The sequence below is a fragment of the Wolffia australiana genome, chromosome 14, assembly GCF_029677425.1.
Source record: "Wolffia australiana isolate 7733 chromosome 14, ASM2967742v1".
In the NCBI taxonomy this organism is placed as follows: Eukaryota; Viridiplantae; Streptophyta; class Magnoliopsida; order Alismatales; family Araceae; genus Wolffia; species Wolffia australiana.
Window position 1 is genome coordinate 9822113 of NC_135848.1, and position 12690 is coordinate 9834802.

General features: G+C 42.5%; 1 protein-coding gene across 2 annotated transcripts; it reads right to left on the reverse strand.

Moving 5' to 3' along the window:
- Nucleotides 1–7978: 7978 nt before the first annotated feature.
- Nucleotides 7979–11652, reverse strand: LOC144712426 (MADS-box transcription factor 16-like). Of its 2 annotated transcripts, none has more exons than XM_078586689.1 (7): nucleotides 10612–11652; nucleotides 9672–9738; nucleotides 9425–9486; nucleotides 9194–9293; nucleotides 9031–9072; nucleotides 8403–8447; nucleotides 7979–8316 (listed from the first exon to the last, which is right to left on the reverse strand). In XM_078586689.1, exons 1-7 carry the CDS (start codon nucleotides 10818–10820, stop codon nucleotides 8137–8139), a joined length of 705 nt encoding a protein of 234 aa, XP_078442815.1. In that variant the 5' UTR covers nucleotides 10821–11652; the 3' UTR covers nucleotides 7979–8136. The 2 variants fall into 2 exon arrangements, with proteins under 2 accessions (XP_078442815.1, XP_078442816.1); XM_078586690.1 differs by having other exon boundaries at nucleotides 7979–8313; nucleotides 10612–11644.
- Between the last annotated feature and the right edge of the window lie 1038 nt (nucleotides 11653–12690).

Below are 12690 nucleotides of genomic sequence, written 5' to 3' on the forward strand. Positions count from 1 at the left end.
ACCTCGACCATGAAGAAACTGCATTTCTTCAGGTGAGCATAGAGCTTCTCCCATTGTGGTGCGGCACACACCTCTCGAAGGTGGTGTAGGTGGTTTACACGGGAGCCACTAAAGATCAATATATTGTTGAAGTAAACGATGACAAATGTACCAATGAATGGGCGTAAGACCTCGTTCATCAATCATTCGAACATGCCCGGGTCGTTGGAAAGCCCAAATGGCATGACGTTCCACTCAAACAGGCCATACTTGATCTTGAAGGCTTTCTTCCACTCGTCTCCTGGATGAATGCGGACTGATGGTATCCGCTACATAAGTTGATCTTCGAAAAAATGTTCGCTACGGACATTTTATTAAATAAATCCTGCACTCGGTCAAAAGGAAAACAATACTTCTTTGTTATATTTTTGATAGCGTGGGAGTCACAACACATACACCACGTCCCATTTTTCTTCAACGCGAGTAGTGCGAGGACTGCACATGGGCTTAGACTTTCTCATATAATGCCCTTGGCCAGGAGCTCTTTCCCCTGTCGATATGGCTCCTCATATTTTACTTGATCCATCCAGTAATGTGCTAAGTTTGGGAGTAAAGCGCCCGGAACGAGGTCGATGACGTGCTGGATACTACGCATGGGGGGGAGCTCATAGGGAAGCTCCTTGGGGAGGCCCAAAATTGTCCATGAGCTTTGTCAGCTCGGGAGCATTAGGCGCGTGAGGTGGTTCCTTGGAGGGAACGTCTAGGGCGAGAACAAATCATACAAGTAAGTCCTCCTGCTCTCGGTCAAGCTCTTGTTGAAATATGCACATGTTGGTGATCACCAATGTTTTAAACTGGGGGTCAGAGTCAGACCGGTCTGCACAGGCTGAGTAGGCACTCGTACCGACGGGTACCATATCAGTCGACATCCACCATACATGAATGAGCGCGTGTTTGCTTGCCCTGATAGGTGGAAGTCGTTATCGTACATCCATGGTCGTCCTAGTTTGATGCTACCGATCCTCATGGGTATGATGTGGCACATCACGCGCTCGTCATAAGTACTCATCTTCAACGGTAAGTGGCACTGTGATCGTACTGGAAGGGTAGAAGAGTCACTCCATGATACACTATATAGGGTCAAATGCGCCATCAAAGTGAGGGTGAACTTGGTCGTGGTATCTATGGAGACTACATTGATGCAACTCTCATTTTCTATGATCAGCTTGCACGTACGTCCTCCGATCTTGATGTAGACAGAGGAGATCGAGGAACACTGCACAAGATCGGTGGAGGTAGGCGCCAATTGAGTCGTCGAAGGCAGAAATATGACCGTGGGGGGTAGGAGTCTGCAACGATACGACCCCCATGCCACTATAGGTGAATGAGTCTGGGTTGCCCAAGACGCCAAGGCTGGGGTCATTGAGGTCCTTGCTGATGGCGCGAGCGGCACCGTCGGAGTAGATCGATGAACTCTTGGGATATCAAAATATGTAATGCCTTGATGGATCCTAAAGTTCACTACGGGTGAAACGGGCGCCAGAGCAGTCGCGTCCTGCTAAAGATCCATCCACTTCAGGAGGAGCCGCGTCATGTAGAGATTAGGGATATACTTATCCGTAAGCTTCCTCAACATGACTTCCCAAGTGATTAGAGGATCTCCTCGTCGTCTCGCGCTTCCTTCTCGTTCTTTCAAGATATCTTGGCCTGGCCTCCAAGCCTGGCCTCGGCGTATGAGACGCATAGATCGTCATCCATACCGTACCACTGGAAGTAACTCTCTAGGTCGAATCCCAGTCCATATAGTTTTTCGAATTCCCCATGCCCTCGTAGACGAGAACCTTAATTCAGACACTCTTCTGAATCATGGCATGATGTGCCTCCTGTCTATGGTATCTATCATTGTCGTGGTACTGATAATGGGCTGGCTGGTGTCGTCGGATGTCTTGTGGCCCACATGGGTCTCAGGGATCCAATGTCTGCACGGGAGCGGAGACCTGATGAGATGGGCAGTATTCTTGTGGTGCAGGCAGTAAGGGAGGCACATTTACGGTTTTTGGCGTGGGCAGTGCTGGCTGGGCATACTGACCATACTGGGTAGGATGCACATATCATAGGCTACGGGCACAATCGGTGGTGTGGCGGGTGGCGCGGGGGAAGCATGGGATTGCATGGGATTGCATGGCGCGTAGGTCGACTGTGGGGGTGTGTGTGGGTGTGTGTGTGTGTGGGGAGGAGGGGGTGCACGAGGCACCCCATAGTAGTCATGTTGGCCGTACTGCGGTGCATAGGTCGGCGATGGGCCGTACGGGGCCAGAGTCGCCTAAGGAGCTGGGAGATGGTAGGGCTCCTTGTGAGCCTATGGATAGGTCTGCCGCGTTAGGTGCAGTGTCCGTGCCATGGGCCTGGTATTGAGAAGGGGTAGGCTCGTAAGGTTGACCCTGTAGTCATGATGGGGTCATCCCGGGCAATATCTGGTCGTGGTAGAAGCATCCTCGCATGGCGGGAATGTAGACTCCAGGTAGGGTGTGGCTAGTCCAGGTACTAGTATCGGTCTTCGTTGCGTCGCGATTGGCGATGTCGACTGGCCAGTGGTGATCCACGACTGAATTGTCCCCATGACGTCTAGGATGGCTGGTAGGGCGCGTCAGCTAGTCAAACTATCAAGGTGGCATGTTGAGGAGTGGTGGGGACTTCGAGTTATCTCTTGCTTGCCCTTTCCCGAGACATGGAGCTAAATCATCGGCCGGTGTTGGAGTGAGTGGGGTCCTGGTACCGCCGTTGGGGCTGGTGGTAATACGGCCTGTACTCGGTCATATGACTGGGGTAAGGCCGCGATCATCTGCTAGGGTGGGGTAAGTTACCTCAGAGGGGATTCCCTATTGGCTCGAGCAGACGACTCGGCCTCGGCAAGGTCAGACGAATTGGCCTAAAGGAGTGCAAGCATGAGATCTTTTGGTGGAAGATCGGGGATATCGGGATCAAAGCCGTGATCCTCCTCGTTATGTATATCGTCTATAGAAAACCATAATTGACCGCGAGTTTGAACCATCCTATGGCCAGATAAGTTGTAATCTAGGGTTTTCTATCTAGGATGATGCAATGACGAGATATGTGTATGCAGGTGCAATGAATTTCAAAATATGGATGTGTGCAATTTAAAATGCAGAAATGAGAAAAATGCGACTGAAGGTGCTAAGCGTAGAGGTTAGCATGATTGGCTCTGATAAGAGAAAATTGTGATATGATAATGTGATGGAGGACCATCCAGCCGAGCACATCCAAACTTGGGTTCTTCACATTGGTTTGGGCTCCGCAACATGGCTGATGATGAGTCTGGACGTGCTCGGCTGAATGGTCCTCCATCACATTATCATATCACAATTTTATTATATTATAAAATATTTATTCTCACATTCTTAGTACATTTAAAAATGCCTTAAATCTCAAATTTCATTTTTGTGGATAAGATCTTTGCTCATCACTGGCTTGTCATATGACTAAATGAGTTAAAGGACTTATTAAATTTATTCATTAAGTTTTATCCACACAACCTTTAGAAAGTTGGATATTTAAAAACACCTCTCAAAATTCTTATGGATCTCCTCACCACCCAAACCCACTAAAATGGATATTTTGTGGGGAGGAAGACAAGAAGGGGGGGGAGAGGGGGTGCCCAACATTGACTTGCATGGTCCACCAAAAATGGGTCCCCCCTAATTTCTACTCTCTAGAGTACTATTCATATGAGCCCCTAAATTTTGAGTATATTCACCATCTAAAGATCTTAGGCATGTGACCCCCCTAGGACCTTGTATTATTATTGTTATCATCATTTTATGACTTGAAGGACTTAGTAAATTTATTCGCTAAATTTTATCCACACAACCTTTATAAAATTTGATATCGTTGTTGTTATCTTTTAAAAACCTCTTAAAATACTTATGGAGATCCTTGCCATCCAAACCCACTAAAAAAGGGATGTTTTGGTAGAGGAAGAGAAGAAAGGGGGAGGGGGCACCAAACTTTGACTTGCATGGTCCCCTAAAAATAGGTCCCCCTAATTTATACTCTCTAGGGCACAATAAATATGAGCCCCAAATTTGGCGTTTATTCACGATATAAAAATCTCAGGCATGTGACCCCCTAGGCTCCTGTATTATTCTTGTTAATATCATTTTATGACTTAGAGGGCTAATAAATTTTATTTATTAAATTTTATCCACACGACCTTTAGAAAGTTTAATATCCTTGTTATCTTTTGAAACACGTCTTGAAATCCTCATGGATCTCCTCACCATCCAAACCCATTAAAAGTGATGTTTTTGGGAGAGGAAGAGAAGAAGGGGGGAGGGGGCTCCCAGCTTTGACTTGCGTGGTACCCTAAAAATGGGTCCCCCTAATTCATACTCTCTAGGGCACTATTAATACGAGCCATTAAATTTTAGTATATTCACCATATTAAAATCTTAGGCACATGACCCTCTAGGCCTATGTATTATTCTTGTTAACACAATTATTGGTTTAATAATAATTCTCAGTTAGCATAAAATTCATTAACTATACCTGAAGATAGACTAATTAATTAAGGATTGGTTTAAACTAAACAAAAGATCTATTTCTAGCTAGTGGGGTTCCAAGCTACACCTTGTGCTAGTGAAGATTCAGAGGAATATTTCAAACTTTTATGGAACCTTAAACATCATATATTCCTCCACTCGCATGATAGTCCTAAATGAATTTGGTTATGGTTAATCATCAAATTGCAATAAAATATTTCTAATTAGAACAAAAACTTAGATGAATTCTCTATAGAACACCTTCTCTATTATTTCCACTACCATTGACATAGATCTAATTGCATATTATTTAGGGAGTCATATAGATCAATTTAGTAAACTATTTCCCAAAATAGCACCTAACACCTATCCTTAGTGTATTTGTACCAATAGGCACAATATTAACAAGACTTATCATGTAAGTTGAATTAGATAATGCTACTCCCTCTGAATATTTTATATCCATCCTTAGTTTCCTTTAAACATGAATATTTAGAAGCCATACTTCAATACTTGAGATCACTATATTATGATCTCAACAAATGTCCTTAAGGATAGGAGGTATCTAAGACCATGTCTAAAACTCTTTAAGTGGGCCATATCTAATGGGTGTGGACAAACTCCACCTTCTCTAGTTTTCTCTAGTTAAATTCCATAAATGATATGTCAAATTTTGTAAGTCCTGAATCTCAATTAACTTCCGGAAGATGCATAGGTTTGATAGGCCCATTAGGAATATTGATTGGGTTCATTCGGCCCATTAGTTAACAGGGTTCAGTTAATCGACCATCCTGTTTTGCCGGTCACCATCCAATAAACTTGTTCATGACTCGGAAAATTTTTGGCAGTGTCCTAAAGGGGGTTCCCACTGTGGACCAGCAATCGTGGGGCTGTGCTATGGGCTTTATGTCTATGAGTAGGGTTGGACACGTAGTACTGTAAAATGGTGAGACAAGATCAAACTGACACCGTAGGTTATCCATTCGATTATGGACCATTTGGTCGGGCAGGTTTAGGCCCAAGGGTCAAATCAGACTGGATCGGAAAGTAAATTATGAAATATTTATTTCATATTTTTTTGTAAAATTCTAAGAAAAATAAGCATGGAGAGGTTGATGTGGAGTTTAGCATTGCCGCGGTATATTTGATCATCTGTGGCTACCGACTTGATAAAGAGGAGTTCTTCTTTAAAGGTTGGCAGCAAGAACCCATCAAAACTTCTTCCTCTTTTGAACATTTCTTCCTTCTCTATTCACCCCGACAATTCTCCATGAAGAAAGGAAGGTGTTGAGAGATTTTGAGGGAGAATGGTAAATAAGAGAAGGGGGCATTCGTTACCAGTGGTTCTAAAACTGGTTAAGTTGATATTCAACATAAAAATAAACTTATATTTTGTACTTTGACTTTGACATTGAAAGGTCGACCTGGCCTGAGCAGGACTGGACCGAACCGGGTTGGGACCAAACAAGAACTTACCCGAGCTGGACCGAGCTTTAGGGACAGTTTAGGTTTTGCTAAAAACCCCGACCCAACTAGAACTGTCAAACCCTAGCTGTAAGTGCATCTTATGTTAGAACAGGCCATGGTGGCAAATCAGAAAACCATAACTTTGAACTGAAAAACTTGTAACTTCTATATTTGTGTAGTGGAAAAATAGAGATATGGAGTGGATAATAAATAGAGAACAAAAGAACCTATTTTGGAGAACTATACTTTGGAAACTGAACAGATAGAGGTAAATTGTATTTGGTAAGTCCTTTGGTAAAATATTGGCAAATGGTATTTATAAAAGGGATCGTTACTAAATTACCCCATCTGGGGTTTCTATTATCTTTCCTTACAGTTTTATCTCATTTTCTCATTAAATAAAGGTTAATCATTTGAAATTTTGTTTGACTCTTTTATGTTGTAATTGAGGGTTAATGTGTGGATCTGGTTGTCGCCTAGACTCCTCTAATTTCTCCTTTGAAAACACAGTCTCGTTTGACCCCTTCAAACCCATTTTCCCAATAAATTAGTTCTGAGTAATGCTCCAGCTCATTGATAACTGTCACATTTGATTCCTGTAAATCTCTATACACATGGAAATATTAATTATTGATCAATAATAAAACTGCTTGAATTAAAACAAGTCAAGCATTGTTAGTTAAACATTATTTGGTAATGCGAAGAAACTGAAATTTCTAAATGATGCATGACTTTTCAGTTGGTCCAGGCGATAAAATTATAAATTAAAGTTTAATCAATAAAAGAGGATATAATATTTTTGGAAATAAAAGTGTCTTTATCATACTATCAAATATCCTTTATTAGAAATATGTTCATAATATATTAAAAGAGTTTTCGAGGCTTAATTTTTTTATCTCCCAAAACAAGCCAGAATAACATAATAGGAGAGAGAAGAATTAAGGAGATAAATAATCAATTTATTTTTCAAAAGCCGAAGCTTGCGCACACTAGTCAACTTAAAAATCATGCAACCCCATGATCCTTGAAGAAGGTTGGAGGAGAACAGAAAATAGCTCCAACTAACCTCGAAAGGTATTTAGACACCGATTAATTGTGTGAATTTTTTTAAGTAAGCTTCATAGATTAAACAAAAATGATTCATCTGAAAATTCACAAATAGATCCCACTAAAATACACCGAAGACACTGCCTACAATGGAAAGAGATTGTGGATGGATTTTGGCAGCGGGGTGATGTGTCCTTCTTTCAATATGCCAAAGATATTTAAAATATATGTGAGATATATGACTGATAACATGATATATTAGAGAGGAGAAGATGTAAAGAGAGAAATTAGACCATAAAGAGTTCATATCAGAAGCTTTAATGTTTATATTTCTGTGTTCTCAAATTACACACGCGTGTGCTTGAAATAGGGCGTGGTCGATGAAATGCGGTTAGCCTAACCGTTGGATCTTATACGATCTCAGCCTTTGAATGCTGGGCCACTAGAGGAGCTGTGTGCAGGGGCCGTTGACTGAGAAGATTCTCCATTGTGATGTTTCTTAATACCTGCGTTTCTCACTTTCTTGTTTCTGTCTCCCTCTTTACCTCTCCCTCCCTTATCCCTCTCTTTTCGGCCCATTTCTGTCCTTCTTTATCGCCCCAACTCTCTCTCTCTCTCTCTCTCCCCCTGTCTCTCTCCCTCCCTCTCCTCCCCCCCTCTCTCTCTATATATATATATTCATCTATATCCATGCTTGAAACTTAGTACATCTCTTTCCATATATTTATCTCTTGATCCATATATCCGGCTATGGCCTCTTAATCTCTCCATGTCTCTCTCTTCATCCATTTTGACTCATTATCATTCTGGACCTCTCCCTCTCCCCTTTTCTCTCAATCCCCAACTGTTCAGTCAAAGCGCTCTCTTCCTATCCTCGACTAATTCAAAATTTAACGCCGTGATCTATTTCCCGACATCTCATACGATTTACTCTAAGTCAAGCCCTTTTGGATTTGAGCCATCGAATATTACAACAGATGAGATGACCAAGCTGGAGCCGTGGCCCATGTTCTAAGAGAATACTGCTTAGGTTGTGGAGCTTATGAGGGAGCTCTGTCTGCATGGAAAGTCTATAAGTTCCATGTCAGGATAGACGGAGCTCGTGGAAGTCATATCCACCGGTTTGTAAATTGGGTTGGCCCGGCTGCACGCGGAAGTTGTATGGTTGGTGGGCAGCCTCGTTGCCAGCAAGATCCATTAGAGACCCATACTCGTTTGCGGCTCCATTCACGTATCCATAAAACCTCCCCTCCACCTCATTCTGCTAGTGAATTTCGCCATCATATATAACTCAAAACGCACGGATCTAAGATAATGGGAAAAAATCAATATAAATATTTGAAGGCTCACAAGTCTTTGCAGTAGCATGTGATGCTGAATCTCAGAGCTCTTCACCTGCCAGAATCATATGCAAGTAATAAATGAGAAATGGGGGAAGAGCTTGACTGGAGGAAAGCTTAATTTCGAACTACGTATTGATGGAAATTAAAATAATGCTTCTCTCATTTTGCCATCATAGATATTTAAGGAACGTTATTCACTGCGAAATTATTTCAGCCCAATAGCTACTTTCAATAAATTTATGAAAATAAATGGCCAAAAATTTCCGACATGGGTTCAATTTATTTGGCTATTTAACACTTTGTAAGACATGCTTAAAAGATGTGATGACGGAGCTGACGCCAACCATGTTTACTCGGAAAAGTATAAGAGCTCTAAAAAATAAAATTATCAAATGAAAAAAAAAGAGAGCAAAGAGGAATAAGTTGACCCACTAGTGAAGATAGTATTCATCATATGAGACCCAGGAATAGAAAATAGATATTATGATCCAAACTTCGATTCGTTTCCAAAATTTATCTCTTATATGGCTAAAACCTTCTCTTTAATATTGATTTTATCTTCCACTTAGGGGTGGAATAAGAGAAAAAAATGATGAAATAATCTAAATGGCTGCTCTTTCACTCCTGCTTCTTACCTTCTTCTTGAAAGTTTCTGTCTGACTAGTAATCTGCTTCTCCTGCAATGAGAACCACGTCGAAGATCCGGCGATTACTCGTCTGGATCGACCCATATAAATATTTTTGGAAGAAGAAGCTTAAAAGCTAAGACCCAGATGGAAGGAAGGACTGGAACGTTACCTTCCTCGCTCGAACAGTCGTCAGGGAATCCTCAATATCTTGCTCCAAGTCCCGGAGCTGTTTAATGTCCAGGTCGTCGAGATCGTCACCCATACGCTGGCTGCGAAAGGCGCGTATCTTAGCGCAGATTTCTCGTACCTTTCTCGTAGGACAGACATATTATGCCGAAGACGGCAAAAATAAGACAGTAAATGTCGCTGTATTGACGGCGGAAATAGCTTTCTCATTAACCTGATCTCTCTGTGAAGCCTCGTGTTCGTATCCTTGAGCTGAGCTAACTCCTTTTGCATCTTCTGCGCAAACATCACTTTGATGATAGATCCGAAGAATGCATCATTATAATTTTTGGTTGATAAATCAAAGAGATAGATGCATAGAGATATCTAATATAGAATATATATATATATCTATATGTATATATATGGAGAGAAATAAATATATTAGGAGAGGTTTCGAAGGTAGAAGAATCCCGACGCACGTTATAATGCTCTTCCCAGATGTCGGTGCGGGTGGCTTGTTGATAGCGCTCGAAGATATCCTTCGTGCTGCCAAAGATGTTGACGAAGTTAGAGCGAGATAGATATAGAGGAATAGAAGGATAGGTAGCTAGATACATAGACAGACAGACAGACAGATATGGAGGAATAGATAGATAACTAGATAAATAGATTGACAGATAGATATGGAGGAATAGATAGCTAAATAGATAGAGAGACAGATAGATAAATATGGAGGAATAGATGAATAGATAGATACATAGAACGATACGGAGGAATAGATGGATAGATGGATAGATATGGAGGAATAGATGGATATATAGATAGATAGATACACATGGAGGAATTGATGGATAGATGGATAAATATGGCGGAATAGATGGGTATCTAGATAGATAGATACACATGGAGGAATAGATAGATAGATATATACACGTGGAGGAATCGATAGATAGATATATACACATGGAGGAATCGATAGATAGATAGATAGATAGACACACATGGAGGAATAGATAGATAGATAGATACACATGGAGGAATAGATAGATAGATAGATAGATAGATACACATGGAGGAATAGATAGATAGATAGATAGATAGATACACATGGAGGAATAGATAGATAGATAGATAGATAGATAGATACACATGGAGGAATAGATAGATAGATAGATAGATACACATGGAGGAATAGATAGATAGATAGATAGATACACATGGAGGAATAGATAGATAGATAGATAGATAGATACACATGGAGGAATAGATAGATAGATAGATAGATAGATACACATGGAGGAATAGATAGATAGATAGATACACATGGAGGAATAGATTGATAGCTAGATACACATGGAGGAATAGATAGATAGATAGATAGATAGAGAGATAGAGAGAGAGAGAGAGAGAGAGAGAGACTTGGTGGACGGGCTGGAATACTCGCTGAACTTGTTGGTGCTGGAGACCATGAGCAGGCAAACCTGCGCGTCGCAGAGCACAGTGAGCTCCTTGGCCTTCTTGAAGAGACCTCCCCTTCTCTTGGAGTAAGTCACCTGCCTATTGGTCGTGTTCTCTATCATCTTTATCTCTATCTTTCCCCTTCCCATCTTTCTTCCCTCTCCCATCATCTTCCTTCCTCCTTCGATAACAGACGACGCGATAGCCTCTAGCTTTCTCCGCCGCGCTTATTATAGAAGAAGGGAAGAGATAGATAGATGAAGTGCCACTTTCTGGGAGCTCGTGAAGCAAGAGCCGGTGCTTCCATTAGTAGAAACTCTTGCTATTTCCATGAAAGCAGCGCAGTTATGCCCCGGATGTGAGCTCTTCCCCATTACCTTTTCTTCCTCAATTAGGGTTTCCCGCGGGAATCACTTCGCACAAACATCTAAACGGTCTCCAAAAGCTGATTTTTGATGTCGCTAGAGGGCACAAGAGCGTCGTCCTATGATGGTTAGCGCGGGAGAGGGAGGCTATAGTACAGTTCTACCTCTACGGCGCTTCTGAAGAGACGTATCCTCTGAGAGAAAGCATGTCGGAGGAGAAGGCAAGGAGAAGAAACTGATGGGTCTTCCTGTGACTGGCGAAGATTGTGGAAGCTTAAATGAAGAGCTGTCGAGAGCTTCTGCAGCCTCATCAATGGCGGTTGGGTACGGGCGACGAAACAGATGGAGGGATGTCTGTGGTTTGATGACGAGAAGGAACAGATGACGGCTTGTATCCCATCCCGCTCCGTTTATAATCCATCCGTACGCTAAAGCTCCATATTTGCTTAAGAGGCGGGGAAGAACGTTTGGAAAGAAATTGGCCGAGTTGGGCGGATTGAAACAACCATGCAAGCATGATCGGGATTGGGGCAATGATGCGATGGACGATTAAGTTTTCCAAGAATGGTTCATAACCATGGAGTCCTCTGAATATCAACGATTTCATGCATGTCGCCATCGGTAGGTCTTCGTATTCGTCGTATCTCGCGCATTTCCGAGTTGGGGACATCGTATTGAATGCAAAACGTAGCCGGGGTGGCCTACGACGCTCCCTGACCTTCGTCCGTCTTTTACCCGCTAGAACGAGATATAAAGAGAGAGAGGGAAAGAGGGAATTGGAGAGAGCTCGGGGGAAAGGGGCACTCACATAGAGAGAGAGAGAGAGAGAGAGAGAGAGAGAGAATTACAGAGAAGAGGGGAGATAGAGACAGGCACTAATGCATAAAGAGAGAGACAGAAAGAGTGTGGAGAGAACGCAGATAGAGAGAGACATAAACGCACGTAGAGAGAGAGAGAGTCTAGAGCGAGATAATCAACGTTATTCGCTCAAAAGAGAAGGGCTCCACTTTGCTTTCCTTCGCTACGGTGTACTGGGAGGAAAACCTGCAGCGTAATAATTTCGGTTGTCCTCCACCCCACGCCCATATCTCCAACCTCCCAATCGCGGCGCCTCCGAAGACGACGATTCGCTGACCTAGCACCGACAGCTCACTGTCACGTTCCCCGGCGTTAAGTCCCCACCGACGATTCCTCTCTCTCTCTCTCAGTTCTCTCCTTTCTCTCTCTCTCTCAGTTCTCTCCTCTCTCTCCTCTCTCGCCTCTCTCTCCCTCTCTCCCTCTCTTCCTCTCTCTAAGACTATTTATCTCTCGCCTTCTCTCTTTCTAAGAGTCTATTTATCTCACTCCTCTCCCTCTCTAAGCCTCTATTTATGTCTCTCCGCTCTCTAAGCCTCTATTTATCTCTCTCCTCCCTATCTAAGAATCTATTTTCTCTCTCCTGCTCCTCTCTCTATAAGACTATTTATCTCTCTCAGACTATCTATCTATCTGTGTCCCTTCCTCTTTCACTCTAAAACTCTATCTATCTCACTCTCTCTGAAGCTCTATTTATCTGTCCGTTTCCCTCTCTCTGAGACTCCATTTATCTGTCCATTTCCCTCTCTCTGAGACTCTATTCATCTGTCCATCTCCCTCTCTGAGACTCTATTTATCTATCCATTTCCCTCTCTCTGAG

What these genes read in the sequence shown, in the direction of transcription:
- LOC144712426 (XM_078586689.1), bottom strand. Translation starts at nt 10,820, where the DNA reads ATGATGGGAGAGGGAAGAAAGATGGGAAGGGGAAAGATAGAGATAAAG. An exon ending in AGGCTTCACAGAGAGATCAG is followed by an intron (nt 9,294 to 9,424) that starts GTTAATGAGAAA and finishes CGCCTTTCGCAG; the next exon opens with CCAGCGTATGGGTGACGATC. An exon ending in CGACTGTTCGAGCGAGGAAG is followed by an intron (nt 9,073 to 9,193) that starts GTAACGTTCCAG and finishes TTCTCATTGCAG; the next exon opens with GAGAAGCAGATTACTAGTCA.